This window comes from Suricata suricatta, chromosome 10 (genome assembly GCF_006229205.1).
Source record: "Suricata suricatta isolate VVHF042 chromosome 10, meerkat_22Aug2017_6uvM2_HiC, whole genome shotgun sequence".
NCBI classification, from domain to species: domain Eukaryota; kingdom Metazoa; phylum Chordata; class Mammalia; order Carnivora; family Herpestidae; genus Suricata; species Suricata suricatta.
In genome coordinates this window covers 508,102-526,410 of record NC_043709.1, presented here as the reverse complement: position 1 = coordinate 526,410, position 18,309 = coordinate 508,102, and the positions used below count along the sequence as shown (strand labels likewise).

General features: G+C 61.9%; 1 protein-coding gene across 9 annotated transcripts in view; it reads right to left on the bottom strand.

Moving 5' to 3' along the window:
• Positions 1 to 18,309, bottom strand: part of TUBGCP6 (tubulin gamma complex associated protein 6) — a 20,543-nt gene extending 2,234 nt beyond the window's left edge. For 3 of the 9 annotated variants that reach the window (XM_029955705.1, XM_029955708.1, XM_029955710.1), the window contains exons 1-22: positions 17,166 to 18,307; positions 16,345 to 16,508; positions 12,973 to 13,183; positions 9,308 to 9,481; positions 8,204 to 8,325; positions 7,007 to 7,085; positions 6,795 to 6,904; positions 6,588 to 6,679; positions 6,358 to 6,497; positions 5,338 to 5,487; positions 4,577 to 4,658; positions 4,409 to 4,497; positions 4,211 to 4,326; positions 3,258 to 3,396; positions 2,950 to 3,018; positions 1,548 to 2,745; positions 1,320 to 1,378; positions 993 to 1,134; positions 738 to 906; positions 513 to 654; positions 239 to 433; positions 28 to 160 (exon numbers count right to left, since the gene is read on the bottom strand). In XM_029955705.1, coding sequence (XP_029811565.1) covers positions 28 to 160; positions 239 to 433; positions 513 to 654; positions 738 to 906; positions 993 to 1,134; positions 1,320 to 1,378; positions 1,548 to 2,745; positions 2,950 to 3,018; positions 3,258 to 3,396; positions 4,211 to 4,326; positions 4,409 to 4,497; positions 4,577 to 4,658; positions 5,338 to 5,487; positions 6,358 to 6,497; positions 6,588 to 6,679; positions 6,795 to 6,904; positions 7,007 to 7,085; positions 8,204 to 8,325; positions 9,308 to 9,481; positions 12,973 to 13,183; positions 16,345 to 16,508; positions 17,166 to 17,948 — 4,558 coding nt within the window. In that variant the 5' untranslated portion in view covers positions 17,949 to 18,307. Of the gene's footprint in view, positions 1 to 27; positions 161 to 238; positions 434 to 512; positions 655 to 737; positions 907 to 992; positions 1,135 to 1,319; positions 1,379 to 1,547; positions 2,746 to 2,949; positions 3,019 to 3,257; positions 3,397 to 4,210; positions 4,327 to 4,408; positions 4,498 to 4,576; positions 4,659 to 5,337; positions 5,488 to 6,357; positions 6,498 to 6,587; positions 6,680 to 6,794; positions 6,905 to 7,006; positions 7,086 to 8,203; positions 8,326 to 9,307; positions 9,482 to 12,972; positions 13,184 to 16,344; positions 16,509 to 17,165 lie in introns of those variants that run through there. The other 6 variants (XM_029955709.1, XR_003914791.1, XM_029955712.1 and 3 more) reach the window with 6 other exon arrangements.

Genomic DNA, 18,309 nt, shown 5'->3' with positions numbered 1-18,309 from the left:
CAAGTGAGGGCTCCGGCCAGGCCTCACCTGTGCGCTTGAGGTGGAAGCAGATGTCCTTGAGCGTCCACATCATCAGCTTCAGCTGCAGCAAGAAGGAGAAGATGCCGCTGTACCTGCTCAAGCAGCTCTCAGTGACCACGATGTTGAGGGGCCAGTCCACCTGCAGGGAGCAGGGGGGAGCTCAGCATGCCCCTGATGCACAGCCCCCACCCTGTCCACTTGGCAAGGCCTTGCTGACCTTGTACCTGAGCTCCAGGCAGTTCAGCACGTCCGGGGCGTTGGGGGCAAACGCCTCGGGCAGGAACTTGAGCGCGAAGGAGAGGTTGGCAGCATACGGGGTGTCCCCATGCAGGCTGTACTGCAGGGCCTTGCTCAGCACGGAGTTGAGCACCATTGGGTTGAGGAGCTCCCCGGGCGTCTGGCCCGCCCCCAGCTGAGGTAGGAGAGGGCACACACGTCCAGAGGAGCCTCGGCACCCACCTGCCCACACCCGCAACTCGCCCAGGAGTCACCTTCTCAAAAAGCAGGTCACTGAGAGACTGGGCAAACTCCCCGTCCTCCATGAGCAGGAAGTGCCGCAGTGCCTCGAAGTGCGCCTCCAGGCCGAGCTCCACGAAGAAGTAGTCCACGGCGGCCTTGTTCACCAAGGAGACGCTGGCGGGAGGGCGGGGCCTAGAGTCAGCTGCGGGCGGGGGCGGGGCAGGGCTGGGGGCGGAGCCGAGGGGGCGGGCACTCACTGTGCAGCCAGCGGGGCAGTGATGGAGTGCTTCATGAGCACCGGTAGCGGCAGCAGCTCGCTGAGCTCCACGGCCGTCTCATCTGCACCTGCCCGGACCCGGGGTTCGTCGGGGAGGCTGAAGGCCCGGGGAAGCCCATGGTGCAGCAGGCGGGCGACAGGAGGCTCCGCTGCAGGACAGCAGATTGCAGTCAAGCGGCGAAGGCAGTCCACCGGGCTTCTGCCTACCCGCTTGCCCACTCCGCCGGCCACTCACACATGGCCTCGTAGCTGTCCGGGTACTGCTCCAGGAGGTACTGCTCCGCCAGGCTCGCCAGGTAGGCCTGCTCCTGGCCCCAGCGCTGGGCGGCAGCCTCCTCCTCACCAAGGCCAGGGCTGCTCGTGGCAGCTGCACCTCCCTAGGACGAGCAGGCCTCAAGGAACCCGCCCCTTCCACGGAAGAGGAAGGGAAGGGTGGGGGGATCCCACACATGCTACTCCATCCTGAAGGGCCAAAGCCCTGACTGCCCACGTAAGGCTGGGGGGCTGGAGACAGCACAGCTTACTCCCCTGACCCTTGACCCCCAACCACGTCTGCCCTGACCTGTGAGCTCGGAGGGTGGCCTGGAGAGAGGTCTTCAGTGTCCCCACTCTTCCCTGGTCCTGAGCAACACAAATTGGGCAGGAGAGTATCAGGGTCAAGTGCCTCCTACAAGGTGGCACCTCCCAAGTCCCCAGGGCCACAGACTTCTTGCCCTTCCTCCTTGCCCCAAACCCCTCTTGGGCCCACAGGTGCCACCAGTGACAGGATAGTTCCAGGGGCCCCACTGACCTGGCTCCTCAGGGACACTGTCTCCCAGAGCACTGGATGCAGCCACTGCAGACGGTGAAACCTGGTCGCCCGCCCCCCCACAGCCGGAGCCCGCCACCTGCCCACAGGACCCATCTGAGGCTCTGTCTGCAGGCCGCCGCGGCTCCTCCGCCCCGACAGGGCTCTGTGCTCCCAGGCTGAGGCCTGGCTGGGATGCGTGCTCAGCGGGGCTCTGGTAGGGCCCACGTGTATCGGGCTGGCCTTCCCAAGAGAGTGCACCCAGCACCACGTGGGACTGAGACACGTGTCCATGGACGTTCCACCGCGGCCGGGACGGGGCCACGTCACACACATTCTCTCCCACCTTGATGCTGGCGTCAGACACGTGTCCGTGGACGTTCCACCTCGGTCGGGATGGGGCCACGTCGCACACATTCTCTCCCACCTTGATGCTGGCGTCAGACACGTGTCCGTGGACATTCCACCTCGGTCGGGATGGGGCCACGTCACACACATTCTCTCCCACCTTGATGCTGGCGTCAGACACGTGTCCGTGGACGTTCCACTGGGGCTGGGAGGGAGTGTGGCCCCCTGTAGGAATGCTGCCCTCTGGCACATGCCCAAGGAGCTGCTCCATGGCCTGGCTACTCCCCTCCTGGGGGGATCTGGACCTAGGGGGCAATGAGTGAGGCAGAGGCACCGGCCCATCTGAAACACATGTGTCCTCCAGCTGCATGAAACTGTCCCCCCACAACTGCTGCCCCTCATTGCTCAAGCCACCTCTTACGGTCTGGAGCGCCCCTGGGGAAGCCAAGGTGACCACAGCTGGCCTCAGGATAGTTCTGAAATCATACTCTGGTGGCCCAGAGGGCCCTGTGCCTGCCACTGCAGCCTCAGCAGGGGGAGGCAGGTCTGAGCCGATGGTCTGCAGCGCCTCCTCCAGGACGGAAGCCACACCAGTGTGCACAGGCTGCTCAACCTCCTGCGCTGCGGGCACAAAGTCTTGGATACTGAGGCCCTCCGAGGACGCCCCTGGCGTGTCCCCCTGCCCTGGTGGCGGGCCAGCTCCTGGCCCCGGCCCCCAGGCCGCTGGCACCAGAGGCCGGGGGTGCTGCAGTGTCTGTGCGCTTGGGTGATCCCACGCAGCCGCTTGCCGCCCCGAGTACCCAGAGTCACAGGGGCTGCCTACAGCTGAGTGCGCGGGCCCGGGAGACGAAGCCTGAAACAGAAGTGGGTGTTGGTCCCTCCAGTCCCCCAGCTCTGTCCCCCAGACTCAATTCTGCAAGCAGCACCAGCACCCAGTGGGGAAGTGTTGGGACAAGCTGGGCCCGGCACCCACGGTGCGCCCAGGGCAGGCAGACCGGGGGCATCCAGCTCACAGAGCCCCGTGCCGTGCACCCGATTCCTGCCCCCAGCCCCTCACCTGGGAGCGTGCACCAGGGAGGGCGGCTGGTGCCTCCAGGGACTTCTCAGACACGTCCTTCAGCATCTCCTGAAATCCAACCACCGGGGTTTGAGAAGCCAACCCAAGATCTCCAGGCCCTCGGGCACAGAGACCAGGAGAGGTGCTGGCCGGGGCCTACAGGGAGCGCTCGGCCTGTCTGTGTCATCTGATGGGGGATGCTCTCGTCCAGTCACAGCTCTCGTCCAGAACACAGGTCTGCACATACCCTCAGGGGTTCAAGTCCCCTGGAGCTCGGGAAGAGCTCCCATCGGAAACCTCGGGGTTACCTGAATGCGCTTCTGGTCCTCCACGAGGAAATGCAGCCGTGCGCCCGCCAGCCTGTGCCTCTGGATCCTCCACAGCGCCTTCTGCTCGCGGCGGGCTGCCTCCGCAGACAACTTGCTATAATGGTCCACCAGCGCCTGCCTGAAGCCACACCCGGAGATGCTGCTGGTCACCCGCCGCCGCCCAGCTGGGGCCTGGGGGGCTAGGGAGGCTCAGGGCAGAGGCTCTCAGCAGGCGGTGTGCATGGGCCCCCACGACCCCTGCAGGGGACTTGCCGGGCAGGTCTTTCTACCCAGCAGACCGGGAGCCCAGGTGGGCAAGCACCCAGCTAGGGCTCAGCAGACGACTGCTGAACAAATACCAGAATGAGCCTCTACGCAGCCCGAAGGGAAAGGACGGCAGGAGGCCGGGGCTGCCAGGGCCTCTCTTCCTGATGCACAAAAAGTGCCTCCCGATCTGCCGCTGCCGACTGCGGAGAACTCAACATAAACCGAGAGGCACACAGAGAGTAGAGACCTCCGTGTCTGCTCCCCTAAAGCTACCGCGTCACTCCCGGCAATCTGGGCCCTTTCACCACAGGCACCCGGGTTCAGACCTGGGCTGGCTTGTTCCCAGCTGGCTGCCCCAGAGCAGCGGCACAGCCTTCCTGCTGCCGACAGGAGAGTAACATCCCGCCCCACAAGCACACGCACGTGCCGTCAACAGCACCCAAGGTCAGGACCCTGAGACAGACGCCAGGGAGCAAGTGACAGTGCCCCACAGAGGAGCCGCTGGGAGACACCAGAGACACGGGAGAGGGCAGGACAAGTTAATGGCACCAGAGCAAGATAAGCACTCAGTCCAGGGGGACGTTCTGCGTTCAGACTCCTACACTCCCTACCTGGGAAATCGTCAAGGTAAAGAGAAGCCCAGCACAAGACCACCCCGGGAGGGTCAGTCCGCGGCGGCCGCCTACCTCGCCTTCCTCTCCAGCTGCTCCTCCAGGGCCCTCAGCCTCCGCTCCCTGTCACGCAGCTCCCGGGCATAGCCGAAGTCATCGTCCAGGTCCTCCTGCCTGGCCGCCCGGCGCCGCTGCACACAGTAGCCACGTGCGGTCTTGCTGCTCAGAGCCGGACCCCGCGGGCCGCACCCCACCCCCGGCCCCTGGGCCTACCTCCTGGTCCCTCACAAACTGCTCCTTCAGCCTCCGGAACTGCTCTCGCTTCCGGGCATCCAAGGCCATGCGTTCGGAGGTCTGCCGGTCTAGGGGACACGGGAGGGGCAGCGTCACCCGAGGCAGGCGGACCCAGAGCCACGGGGGGAGGCCCCGAGCGCCACGCACCACTGAGTGCCCGCAGGACCCTGGATGCTGCCTCCCGCGCCTGGACAAGCAACTCCTGTTTGGCGATTTCCATTCGTAATTCCTGAGAAAGGCCATCTGTAAACCGCACATCCCAGCTCCCCATCCCTCCGCTCGGCCGGCCCGGGGCTGGGGGCTGCGCACGCCCATGTGGCCCCGCCAGCTCTGGAGGCACCCCATCCCGCACAGCAACACAGCGAGGCAGTGCGCCCTCAGAGCAGTCTGCGGCCGAGCCCCCAGGCCTGTGTGTGTGCCCAGCCTGGAGGGCTGCCCCCCAGGGCATGCAGGCCAGGCCCCTCCCCTCCTCCAGCTCTACCCACTGCCAATTTTACTTGCCCTCTCAGCTCCGCCCCAGCCCATATCTCCCCGCGGTCACCAGGTGCCAGGCCAGAAAGGGTTTTCCTTCAAACCCCTCCCCAGGTACACAAAACACTCAAAGTTCAGGTCCTGGTACATCAGCCCCTTCCGGGCAGGAAAGGAGCGCACGGAGGCCACTGAGTAGTGGAGCTTGGGGCCTACGCTCCTGTAGCCACCGATCAGCCAGGACTGAGCCTGGGTACCGCCCAGGCAGCCCCGGAGGAGACAGGACAGAGCCCCTGCCCCAGGCACCCCCACCCAGGTGCCCCACCTGGACAGAGGACATCAGGGGCAGCCTCCCCGCTCGCACACCCCTCCCCCTCAGCCCAAGACCCTCAGGGGGAAGGAGGTGTAAGGGAGCCCCTGCGGCCCAGGGTGCCCGGCACCTTCTCCTCCTTGCTGACAGAGCTGTGGCGCGCCACCCTCTCCATCCGCCCCACGTAGATGGCACAGTCCCTCTCGACCTCCTTCAACTCCTCGGGGGAGAAAATCACCGAGATCCGAGGAACAGGGACGTCAGACCAGCAGAGGTAGTGCTATCGAGAGAGAGAACCTGAAATGAGCCCAGTGACACACACACCCACGTCCAGCTCCGCCTGTTTCTGGTGACCCACTGGGACGGCTTGCTTTCTCAGAAACAGTTCATTCAACCAAGGGGCACAGCTCCAGGGCCATCACACACGGGTCGTGTGGGGTCTCTGCCCACGTCGAGGCTGCGCCACAACACAGGGACGACCCTCCAGAAGCCGTGAAGACTCGCGGATCTCCTCGGCCTCGCTCACCGGACGACCGTGGGCTACAAACAAGGCACTCCTGCACTGCGCTCAGCCCAGACCCCGCCGCTGGCCGCCCCCGAGCCCTGGCCCTCCCCATGTCCTAGCAGCTCCCGTTCATTCTCGGCCCAGGGCAGGAGGGGCCCCGTTAGCCACAGGCTGAGCCTGGCCCCTCCCCAGCCCAGGGAGGCAGCCCCCTCACCTCCCTGTTCAGACAGCAGCAGCGCCCCCTCCCGCAGGATCTCAGCCCCACGGACGATGGGTAGGCTGCTGTCCAGACCTCCTCTTTGGAGCCTGGCAACCCCTGCCTCCCCACCCTCCCAACCAGGACGCGACTCCCTGTGAACGCGTCCTGTGCTGAGGGAGGGAGGAAGTCCCCGGGCCACTGGGACGCCCCCCTGCCGCACACACGGAGGGAGGGAGCCCCTGCCCACCGGGGCGGCCCCTCTGCAGAGAGAGCGAGGGAACCCCCTGCCCCAGCACCTCTGAGATGCCTCTGCTTTTCCTCCTGTCTTTGAACAGAGCTGCTGGTGACACTCTGGGGAAACTGAGGGAGAGGTCACCACAAACTAAGGACACACGGCCAGGTCTCGGGACAGGGAGCAAGAGCACAAAGGGGCGGGGGGCCCTCACCCGGGGGCAGCAGAGCTTCAGCAAGTTGATGGTCTTCCCGCAGACGTACACGTCCTGCGCGATGTGCCTCAGGAACACGGGCACGCAGTCCTCCACGTCTTTGGAGACGAGCGCGTAGCCGTGGGTCCAGTAAGACTGGTCTGAATGTGGGGCGGGACACACAGCTGGCCGCGGTCAGGCCCTGGCCCTGAGCCACCTGGAGGCAGAGGCCCAGCCCAGCAGCCACCTACCTCTCAAGCCCAGATACTCCTGGTTCACCTGGATCATGAACTCGCCGTGAGCGTCTCGGGAGACCCCGCTGTAGACCCAGTCGTGAACGAACCTGCCAGGCGGGCGGCCAGTGAGGCGGTGCTCCCCCTCCCCGCAGCACCCCTATGCCCGGCAGGTGCCCGACGACAGACCACAGTCACACACAGGCGGGGACAGGCGAGCCGCACCTCGTGTAGGGCTCGCAGCTGGTCTGCAGCAGCGACAGCAGCACCGGGTAGTGCTCGTTGCTGCAATTGTCCAGGGCCTCCTGGTACAGGTAGGACAGCAGCCTCACCCCCTGGAGGCAGGAGAGGGGGCTCAGCACACGCCTGGCCGCGCCGAGGAGCCCACCCTGGCCACTTCCCCGGTCCCGATCCCGCAGGGCCGCCGCACAACTCACGGTCGGGAACGCGGCCCTCGGTCCCCCGCAGCCCCCACCTGGAAGTGCAGCGCCCACACCACAGAGCTCAGCCAAGTACCTGCACGCACGGGCCTGAGTGAGGCCAGGCAGGGGACACGCAGGGGCCACAGGCAGAAGTCCCCGACTGTCTCTGCCGGCCTCCTGCTCCAGCTGCAAAACCACCTGCACTTCAAGGTCCCAGATTCGAGTTTCCTGCCTGACTCCTCCCTGGGCACCCTGTGCACCTCCACCTCCTTCCCAGGCCCGGGGGGACTCAGAGCCACCCTGACTCCATGCTCCCTCCCCCGCACCTGCAGCACCCCCACTGTCTCGCCCAGGCGGCCACATCTCTAGCCAGAATGACCTGCAGGACCCCTCCACGGCCCCTCACTCTCTCTGCCCTCCTGCTGCAGTCTGTGCTCCACACGGCACCCTCCAGGCACCCCCAGACTCCCACCTCCAGCCCTGCTGCCTAGAAGGATTCCTCTCCAACCAGTGTCCCCAGGTCTTCCTGACCCATTCTCCAGATGGCAGCTGCCACAGACACTCTGCCTGACGAGCTCGCCCTGAGTGCCAGGAACCGGGTCTGCAGGAACCCTGTGCCCTCGGGCAGGAGCCCCCAACTCTAGACAGGGCTTGCCACGGCAGGCCACCAACAGATACCCAGCCCCCAGCCCCCTGCACCCAGCACCTGGTCCACACAGCCCCCAGCACCCGGTCCACACAGCACTCTGCACCCAGCACCTGGTCCACACAGCCCCCAGCACCCGGCCCACACAGCCCCCAGCACCCGGCCCACACAGCCCCCTGCACCCAGTCCACACAGCCCCCAGTCCCCGGTCCACACAGCACTCTGCACCCAGCACCCGGTCCACACAGCCCCCAGTCCCCGGTCCACACAGCACTCTGCACCCAGCACCCGGTCCACACAGCCCCCTGCACCCAGTCCACACAGGCCCCAGCCCCCGGTCCACACAGCACCCTGCACCCAGCCCCCGGTCCACACAGCACCCTGCACCCAGCACCTGGTCCACACAGCAACCTGCACACAGCACCCTGCACCCAGCACACAGTCCACACAGCACCCTGCACCCATCTACGCAGGAGCTGTCCAGACACAGACCAGGAGGGCTATTCTTGAAGCCCAGTCCTCTGCCTTTCCCCCCAGCCCCACCAAGCCCCCACGGCAAGGCTCACCTAAGCTGCCGGCCCAGTTTCTTGAAGAGAAAGCCGATGGTGAGGAGGCTCAGGGTAGGCGGAGTGGAGAGGACACAGGCGCGGTAGTACTGCAGGTACCTCCTGAGGCCGCTGGTGAAGGCCTGCAGGGCAAGGGGGTGGGAGGAGGGCAGCTGGGCACCTGGACGCGGCCACCACGCCCAGAGCTTGAGAGGATACACGGGAGCTGGGGAAAGACGCTTGAGCTCCATCCCCTAAGCCTGCGGCTCCACATTCCAAGGAACGGGGGTCTACAGGTCATGCCCAGACACCCCACCTGCACCAGGAAACCCCGCAGGGAGCAGGTGCCAACTCTGAGAGGGTCTCTGGCTGCTCAAACCACTAGTCTTGGCAACACATGCGTCCTAGGCCCTGGGCCACACCAGAGCACAGCCCCACCTCAGCAGCCGTCTTCATAGGCAGTCTGCATGGAATGTTCTGGAAGCAAAGTCAGTCCACCCACCAGTCATGTCCCATGACCCCCACAGAGTCCCTCTTGTCTTCGCCAGTTTCCTTCTGACTGCCATGGGCCCAGCCTGCTCCGCCTGGTCACATCACTCAACAACACTGCCACGGGGCCGAAACGTGGAGGAGCCGGTGTGGCCCGGCCCGTGGGCCCCGGCGCCCTGCCCCCTTTGCTCAGCCTCCCCGATGCTCTTCCCTCAGTTCTCCCCAAACGCCCCACTCTGTCTGGACGCCTGCCACCCCAGGGGACTCTGCCCAGCGTGAGGGCGGCTGTCAGACTGTCCAGAAGATCAGGTTCGGCCCCAGCTCCTAAAACTTCGGCTCAAGGTAGGACCTCATGTCAGTCGCCATGCAGCTCTGTGAGGACCGGCAGCACCCCAAACCACCCAGGCCCCCCAGATGCTGGCCACATCTCTAGCCCACGGCCTACAGTTAAGGGACAGATGAGCTGAAACCTAACCACGGGGACCCCGTTGCGGGAGGGTAACTACCGAGTCTCAGGGATGACGAAAGGAGGCACAGGTTTGGTCCCGGCGGCCCCGGGGCCGAATTTCCGAGGCGCTCTCCCAGAACCCGTCCCAGCTCTCCGGAGGGCCTGACCGCACGAGGTTCGGGCCATACCTGGAACACGAGGCCTCTGCTGCACGAGGAGTCCAGCACAGGCTGCAGCGAGAAGCGGCTCAGGCGCGCGTAGTGCGTCCCGCACTCGGCCACCTCCGAGAGGAGGCTGCTGATGCTCTCGGGGGACGCTCCCGACACGTGGACGCCTCGCCTCACCGTGAAGGTCTGAGCTGGCTGGACAGGGAGAGGAGAAGCTGCTGAGGTCAGGCACCGGGAGCCCGACGTGGCACCGTGTCCCCATGCACCTGGCCGCATGCTGCTCGGTGTCCCCAGGACAGGGTGACCCAAACCCAGACACACAAACAGTAAGTGCCCACAGCGAAGAGCAGGCGGTCCGAAGGCAGCCCGTCCGCCCCCCTCCCCCCGGGAATAAACACCCGCGCAGACACATGCCGTCCCTCTCACACGCCGCAGCGTCGAGCCGGCTGGGGCTGCCGACGGGGAACTCGAGCTGCGCCCCCACTCCCCGAGAGGCACACGCCACGTTCTTGGGGGCAGAAGCGTTAAAAAGTCCTTGTCATTAGATCTAGTAACCTGACTCCTAGGCTGCATGGCGGCTGCTGAGGTGCGCCCTGCGGTGACAGCGAGAGCCAGGAGGCCAGTCCCCCACAGCCCTGGCGCCTGGCGGGCAGGGCAAGGTCAACAAGCAGGTCGGGGGCTTGCGGCCTGAGTGAAGGCCTCAGACACTCCCCACCAACAGCACTGTTGTCACCGATACAGGGCCTCCCAGCAGATTAAGATGGCAAATGTGTATTTCATTACAATTTAAAGAAAATAACAACGTGCCCCCCCACACACACACACACAGTAAAGCCCAGGACCAGATGGTGATTCTACCAAATAAAGAACTAACCCCAACTGTTCTCAAACTCTTCCAAAAACTGAAGAGGGGGAACACTGTCTAATCAGAAGGCAACGACTGCCCGGCTTCCAAAGCGAAATGAAGCCAGCACGAGGAGGTGCTCCGCAGGCCGATGCCCCGTGGGAGCAGAAACACAAGCATCTCTGATAAAACACTAACAAATCAAATCCAGCAGCGCATTAAAAGGTGGTTCAACATACAAAAATCAGTTGGCTCTTTGCTGAGGGTCACACTGAGCTGCGAGCCGCTCCAGGGCGCTGTCTTTAGGAGTCAGCCCCGCAGACGAAGACACCAAGACCAAAATCACGAACTACTAGACTGCCCCCACCTTTTAAGTTTATTTACTTTGGGGGCAGGGGGGTGGAGGGAGATAAAATCTCCAACAGACTTCATCAGCACAGAGCCTGATGCAGGGCTCAAACCCAAGAACTGTGAGATCAGCCGCCCAGGCACTCCCACAACTGCCCTTTGAGAGCTGCTTCCCCGACCAGAACCAGACCAGGAACTGTGGGCAGAAGCGCCTGGATTTCATGACTGCTGGTGGAGGTGATATCTGTGGTCAGAGGGTGAGGAGTCCCTCCGCCCTCTGTCCCGGTGTCAGGCCGGGATGAACACAGGACAGAAGGCGCGCTTCCTGGGAAGGAAGATCTGCACAGGCTCCCCCACCCCTCCTCCCTCCTCTCCCCGCGTGGTGAAGAGGCACCGTGTAGGTGGTGATCCCCACCCTGGGATCCTGAATCACAGCTTAGTAACAAGTACTCGTTGAAGAAGTGAAGTAGAAAAAAAATCAATCTATGCAATAGGCCACGTTAATAGAATGAAGATAAAAAAATATGATTATCTCAATACAAAAAAAGTATTTGACAAAATCCAACACACTCTTGTCATAAAACCACACAGTAGAACAGAAGATATAGGGAACTTCCTTAACACAATAAAGCCCACGTATGAACAACCCACAGCTCACATCACACTCGGTGCTGGCAAGTCTTTTCCCCTAGGGCAAGGAAGGAGGCAAGGGTGCCTGCTGGCACCACTTCTGTTTGAACAGCACTGGAAGTCCTCGCCAGAGCAAGGAGGCAAGAGAAAGAAATAAAAGGTATCCAAGCTGGAAAGGAAACAGCTAAATGATCTATTTGCACGGGGCGCCTGGGCGGCTCAGTCGGCTAAGTGTCCAACTTCGGCTCAGGTCATGATCTCACGGTTCATGAGTTTAAGCCCCGAGTCAGGCTCTGTGCTGACAGCTCAGAGCTTGGAGCCTGCTTCGGATTCTGTGTCTCCCTCTCTCTCTGCCCCTCCCTCGCTCATGCTCTGTCTCTCTCTCAAAAATAAGTAAACATTTTTTAAAAGGTCTTTTAATTAGGGTGCCTGTGTGGCTCAGTTGGTTAGGTGTCTGACTTCAGCCTAAGTCATGATCTCACCGGTCCGGGTTTGAGCCCCGCGTCAGGCTCTGTGCTGACTTCCCGGAGCCTGAAGCCTGCTTCAGAGAGAGAGAGAGAGAGAGAGAGAGAGAGAGAGAGAGAGAGAGAGAGAGTGTGTGTGTGTGTGTGTGTGTGTGTGTGTGTGTGTGTGTGTCTCTCTCTCTCTCTCTCTCTCTCTCTCTCTCTGTTCCTCCTCCACTTACACTCTTTCTTTCTCTCAAAAATAAAAAGTCTTTTAATTATCTATTTGCAGAGAATAGGATCTTTAAAAATTTTTTAATCTATATTTTTAATTTTTTAAATATTTATTTATTTTTGAAAGGGCGAGAGACAGAGTCCAAGTTGGTGAGAGGCAGAAAGAAACACAGAATCCAAAACAGGCTCCAGGCTCTGAGCCGTCAGCACAGAGCCCATTGCGGGGCTCAAACCAACAAACAGCAAGATCATGACCTGAGCTGAAGTCGGCTGCTTAACCGATTGAGCCCCCAGGCACCCCGATGAGGGCATCTCACACACAGGAAACCCTAAAGAACCCGATCCCCAACACACAAAACACATCAGAAATAATGAACATATTCGGCAAAGTGGCAGGCTACAAAACCAGTTATTTCTATGTACTAGCAATGAAAAATCTGGGGTGCCCGGGGGGTTCAGTCAGTTAAACGCCTGACTCTTGATTTTGGCTCAGGTCATGATCTCACAGTGTGAGTCTGAGCTGCATCTGGCTCTGCGCTGTCAGCATGGAGCCTGCTTGGGATTCTCTCTCCCTCTTTTTCTATTCCACCTCTGCTCTCGTGCTCTCTCTCTCTCAAAGTAAACAAATACACCTTAAAAAAAAATACAGAGAGGCTGAACATTTACACAAAAGAAGTCTGCAGAATAACATGTACAAAAGGCTTGATGTTTGTAAGTACATTTGTTTACTTGACAGGTGCCCAGCAAGAGGCAAAAAAGATGCCCAAGGCCCTGCCTGCTGGCAAGGAGCCGCCCAGGGCAGGAGTGAGGCCAGCGACAAGGCCCCCGTACCGCGTGGGCGCTCCTGCCAGGCAGGGGCTCTGCGAGGCTGAGTCTGCACTCTGTCCAGTCGGGCCTCTTGGCACTTCGTGAGGCAGGGAAACGGCCGGCGCATTTCTGCTGTCTCATCAATAGTAGTAAACGTCTCACTTCTATTCAGTTTTAAAAGGATGCTAATAAAGAAACACTGCGTGGGACTGAAAAGAGAAGACCGTCGCCATGATCTCCCCGCAGCCCCGCACCGTGAGGCTCACGCGTGAGGCCGCCTGCTTCCCCCGTGGGCTCCCTTCTACCCTGTGAAGTGCCAGGCGGCCGGCAGGCTGTGGACACCGTGCTGGCGCTGCTACGGCACGCCGGGGCTTCCTTACCTGGCAGAGGGAGAACGTGGCAGACACGACCCCAATCAGGACATTCAGTGCATCTTTCACCAGCTCACACTCCTGCACCAGGACGGGCTGTGGGGCCTGCAGGAGGCCGCCGCCCAGCACCTGCAGCTCCCCCTGGTGGAGCCTGCAGAACCTGTCGAAGGCGTCCCTTCCCGCCTCGGTGAGGTAGGGCTCCTCCTTGTGGCCGGGGGGGCTGTGGGGCAGACAGAGGAGGGGCACTAAACGGCAAGGAGACACACGCACCTTAGCTGCACGAACAGAAGGCACGAGACAGTAAGAAACTCAAAACAGTAAGACCAGGTACGAACTGGAATCGGCAGCAAATGCCCCCACCCGCCCAGTGCCCAAGGGGCACACAGCGGTCCTCAGGGTGACAGTCACAACATATCTGCATGTTAAAAATAAGCACAATGTTCACGGCAGCATTATTCACAACCCAAGTGTCCTCGGACAGATGAATGGGTAAACAAAACATGGCCTGTCCATAAACCGGGAGCTATCTGGACTTGGAAAGGACGCTGTGACACAGGCTACAACACGGAGGCCTCTGGAAGACACTACGCTAAGTTACATGATCCAGGTACAAAACTATATCCTTAAAATGCTTAAGACGGCAAATGTCACGTTGGACATACTCTGCCCCTCCCGTGGAAGGCCTGAACGAGCTCCCGGAAGGGCGCTGGGCGGCCGGCAGGGGGAGCTCACGGCCCCCACCGCTCCGGGGTCACGGGCAGGCTGGAAGGTGGACACCAGCCTCGCCCCTGCAGCAGGGTGCTGCCAGGCTTCCCGCAGGCTTGCTCCTGGGAGGGCGCAGACACCCGGGGCAGCAGGAGAGCGTGAGCGCCCCCTCCCGGCTCCCCAGCGTGCTCTCTTCACTGTCTCCCCGAGCCCGACTCGCGGCCGCGCAGGGCCTCACAGGCAGGCCGGTCCGCACGGGCTGCCTCTGGGCACCGGTGGCTTTGCCTCCACAGGCTCCTATGCCGGGAAATCAGGAGAGGTGTCTACATCATTCAGAAATAACCCAAAAAAAACCCACCCTATTATCACTTTTTAAATATTCCTTTGAAAACCATCAACCCCTACTGAACACTAGGAGAGAACTTTTTTAAAATCCACTGAAAAAGTCATTTCTTAATAAAGAGAGCTCATGGAATATAGGCCCTTTTCAAACTTTCCTTCTTGTTTTTAATACCCAGTCAGCTCTTCTCCTCCTCTGGAATAAAAAAAGTATTTTTAGATCTAGCATATCAAAACCATATCAGAAGGAGGATCATTTATTTCTCAAAGCCATCCCCATGGGGTCACAGCCCCAGCTACAGGACGTTCTGACATCAGCTGTATGTCTGACCACCGGCCCGTTGTGACCCCGTCAGGCGTGACACACAAGGTCAGGAGCAATACCTCTCAGAACCCGGTAAAATGAGAAATGCTTCTTCACTGACAGCGCTCGGGACTGACTTCCCCTCACTCAGCGAGTATGAGTGCGGCGGGGAGCGGCCGGCGCGCAAGCCCTCACAGGGCCGGTGCTGGGGGCGGAAGAAACCAGGAGGCACCGGTCTGGAACCCGGGGCCAGGGAGGGGGCACGAGGCCCTGGGAGCAGGGGGAAGAGGGGTCGGCGCGAGCACAGCCGGGGCGGGAGGGCCGGCCCTCGTCTGCCAGCGGCCTGCTCGGGCTGTGTGGGGGGTGAGAGGGAGGGGCAGGAGGAGGCAGAGGCCAGCCCTGAGGCGTCCAGATGCGGCAGGTGGGGTGTGGCCAGACCAGGTGGACATCAGCCCTCGCCTCCTTGGGGAGAAAAAAGCATGGGAAAAGAAAAAAACCTCTCAAGTTTCAAAGTCCTGCCAAACGGTCCTCCGGGGAGTCCCTCCGGACAGGCGCGTGCTGCGGGTGCTGTCCCTTTCCCCACCCCCCCAGCGGCTCCCGCCCCCAGCTCTTCCAGGGCCGGCCTTGGCACTGCCGTGGCCACGCGCGCCCCCTTCAGGAATTCCAAGAAGAGGGAGAAAAGCGCATGAAGGAAAACACCAGATTCACCCTGTCCCCACGGGGAACTCAGCCCTTAACATAAAGAAACCACGTCCCCCCGAACGGGTGGCAGCCACAGAGGAACGGCAGAGGGGGCCCAGCAGCGGGAGGGCGGCCCAGGGTGAGGCCCAAAGGAGAGGTCCTCCAGGGTCTCAGAGGACAGGTCACTGTCCTAGGGCTGTGGGGGAACAAGCAGCTCTGCTTCCGGACGGGCAGACCTTTCCTTACTGCCCACTCGCCAGAACTCAGGGTAGGAATCCAGCAGGTGCCTGGGATCCAAGCTGAAACAAGGTCACGAGGTTTGCCAGATGAGCTTGAGCAGAAGGCCTCCGGGGTCAGGGGGCCAGGGGGTCAGGGGTCGGCGGGATCACGTTCCCACCAGCAGGGGTGGCCCGAGGGTCTCCCTGAAGAAGCCACCCATGGTGCGCTGAGGGGACAGACTCATGTCCTGGGAGCACGGCCACAGCCGTCCTCACGGGGAAGACCACTGTGGTCCTTCGGGGGATGCCACGGAGATCCCGCACATTCAGAATAGGGGTGTGGAAGGAGGCTCGCGTGATCTCCTAAACGGTGACCTGGAAAAGCAGGAACTAGTAAACGAGACACCACTAACCAGATACTTGCAAGAGAGCGGGCTACCTCGTCGGCCCAGCCTCGACACTCTCGAGGGCTATGGGGCAGTGCTTGGACTCACTGTGTGCACGCAAGACAGGCCTGAAGCCCCAACAGGAAGTTACGAGAAGGGGACGACCACACGACCACGAACGCCGGTGGCACTGAGCGAAGCAGGGAGCCGGCTGCTCCGGGAGGAACCCGCCACGGGGCAGACGGCTGCCCAGCAGGAGCAGTGCCCGGACACAACCAGCACCTAACTGTCCCTCCGCGAGCCTGCAGCCGTCCTCGTGACCCGCCGGAGCCCAGGGCTGCGTCAGAAGGCACTCGCCGCCCTGCTGGCCCCGACTCTTGCACTCGCTGCTCCCCAAACTGGCATTCCACAGAACCGCCAGCAGATGACATGAGACAAGAGAGTGCCAGGGGTAACTACTGGGAACTGTGTGTCCCCCGTCCCCATCCTGGGAGGACTCTGAGAGGTCCCGAGGGCAGGGGCCTCTGGAGCAGAGATGCTGGCCAAGGCAGGGCAGCACTGCGCGAGCCGAACTTCTCAGCCGGACAGCAGCGCCACCAGCCCCAGCTGTGACCTCCCGTGACCCGGGCAATCCTCTAAACTAGCCCGACTGAAACTTCTAGGCTCCTAATCCCATCGGAGCCCACCACAGAGGCCGTGCCCACACGTGGGGGGTGGGGGGTGCATTTCCCGGCAAAAGCGCACGTACCACCCGACTTGTTCCCAGCACCTCCGCTTGCTGGCCTCGTAGGTGAGCACGGCGTCCCACAGGTCGATGTCCGGGGTCATGCTCGGTTCAGACTGGGAGTCAGGAGTCAAATTAGACGCTGACTGGAACCCTTCATCTTCCGACTGATCCACACTGTGAGGAACCTGGAGACCACAGGAAAGAAGGAAGGAAACACCACATGTGCCTTTAGGTCTAAATTCCGGACAAGTGTGATCACAATCCCAGGACTTCTCCACACACTTCCAGTTACTAATGACAAGAAATACCTAGGGGAATGGTTCCTCTATTTTTCCCAAGCACATAGGTACTACACAACGTTTTCACGCTTACTGACTCATTTAAAGGATTAAATTCATTTATTATCAATTTCCAGGGACAACTGGGTGGCTCGGTCGGTTAAGCATCCAACTTTAGCTCAGGTCACGGTCTCGCAGTTCCAGAGTTTGAGCCCCGCGGCCGGCTCTGTGCTGCTTTGGATCTTCTGTCCCTCCCCTGTTCATGCTCTCTCTCTCAAAAATAAACAAACCTTGGAGAGAGACAGAGACAGAGCACAAGCAGGGGAGGGGCACAGAGAGAGAGACAGAGAATCTGAAGCTGGCTCCAGGCTCCGAGCTGTCAGCCCAGCACAGCTGTCCTTGCCCACCAAGCCGAAGCCCCCTCCAGCAGCCCCGCCTCACCACGGCTCAGCCACCAGGTGAGCGGGACGGGAGAACTCTCCTACCTTTACCGTGACCCAGGGAAGGTCCAAGAGGCATTTCCAAATGCCCCTGGAGCTGGAAGCAGGAAAGCGAACACGCTACCTTAATGGCCAGTCCAGACAGGTCCGCGCTGTCGGGCATGGGGGGCAGGTCCAGCCGGACATCCATGTCGTATGTTCGGCTGTGCACAAGGGCACCGAAAAGCGAGACCCGGGTGTCTCTCTCAAACCTGTCGCCACAGGGGTCACCATATGAGAAGAGCCCAACAGTGGGCAGGCCAGTGCCTGGTGCCGCATCCATCACCTGAAGCGCTTTCCGGACCATGTCCTGACATAAATACTCCTCTCTGGAGATCAAAGACTGAACGTCCATCTCAAACACACTCAGGTCGTAGCAGTCATAGCCGCCGTAGGGCACGTTTCTCCCCACGTGCCTGTTGTTAAAGAAGTAGTCCCGCTTGCGCTGCAGAACCCGAGGGGGCCCACTGCCCGCCAGCCGGACCAGGAGGTCCAAAACAGACCCCACCTCCGCCAGCGGGCAGCCAGGGGCTGCTTGGAGCCCCTCCACCAGCTCCTCCAAACGGTCGGCCTCGGGGCCGAGACCGCCCGCTCTCAGGTCGAAGGACAGCAGGAGGACCTTGTTCTTCACCGGCAGTTTCGAGACGTCGGGCTGCAGCTTGTGAGGCTCCTCTTGAAACAGATTTGTGAAAAGGGCGTTGTAGGCCACCTTCTTGAGGCTCTGCTTGGCCCTCCTGCGGCTCACGCCGTGCTGGCCCAAGCGCGCCTTCGCCGCGGGCAGGAGGGCCTCGCACAGGTCGTCGAACAGCTGGGGGACGCTGGCCATGGCCCCCCCGTCGCCGCTCCAGGCCCTGGGGCGGGAAAGCATCCCGGCGGCGGGAGCCGGGGCTGAACGCCAGGCGGCTCCCTAAACCCACACCCGGAGGCTCACAACTGGCATTCTCAGGCGGTGGCGCCGGCTCGGCAGCGCTCCCGTCCAGCAGCCTTCAACCTGTGGGGGGTCCCGGCAGCGTGACAAAGCCCGAGAGGCCGCGCCAGAGCCGGGCACAGGGCACGCGGCCGGCTTCGCACGCCCTGTCGGCGTCCCCCGAGGGGCGGAGCGGGCGTGGGCCCGGCGGCACGAGGGTCCCCAAACAGGGGCCTCACCGCGCGAACAGACGGGGGTTCCACTCCCGCCACCGCCGCCCCCCGTGCGGCGTCACCGCCCCGCGACCCCGCAAGCCCGCTGA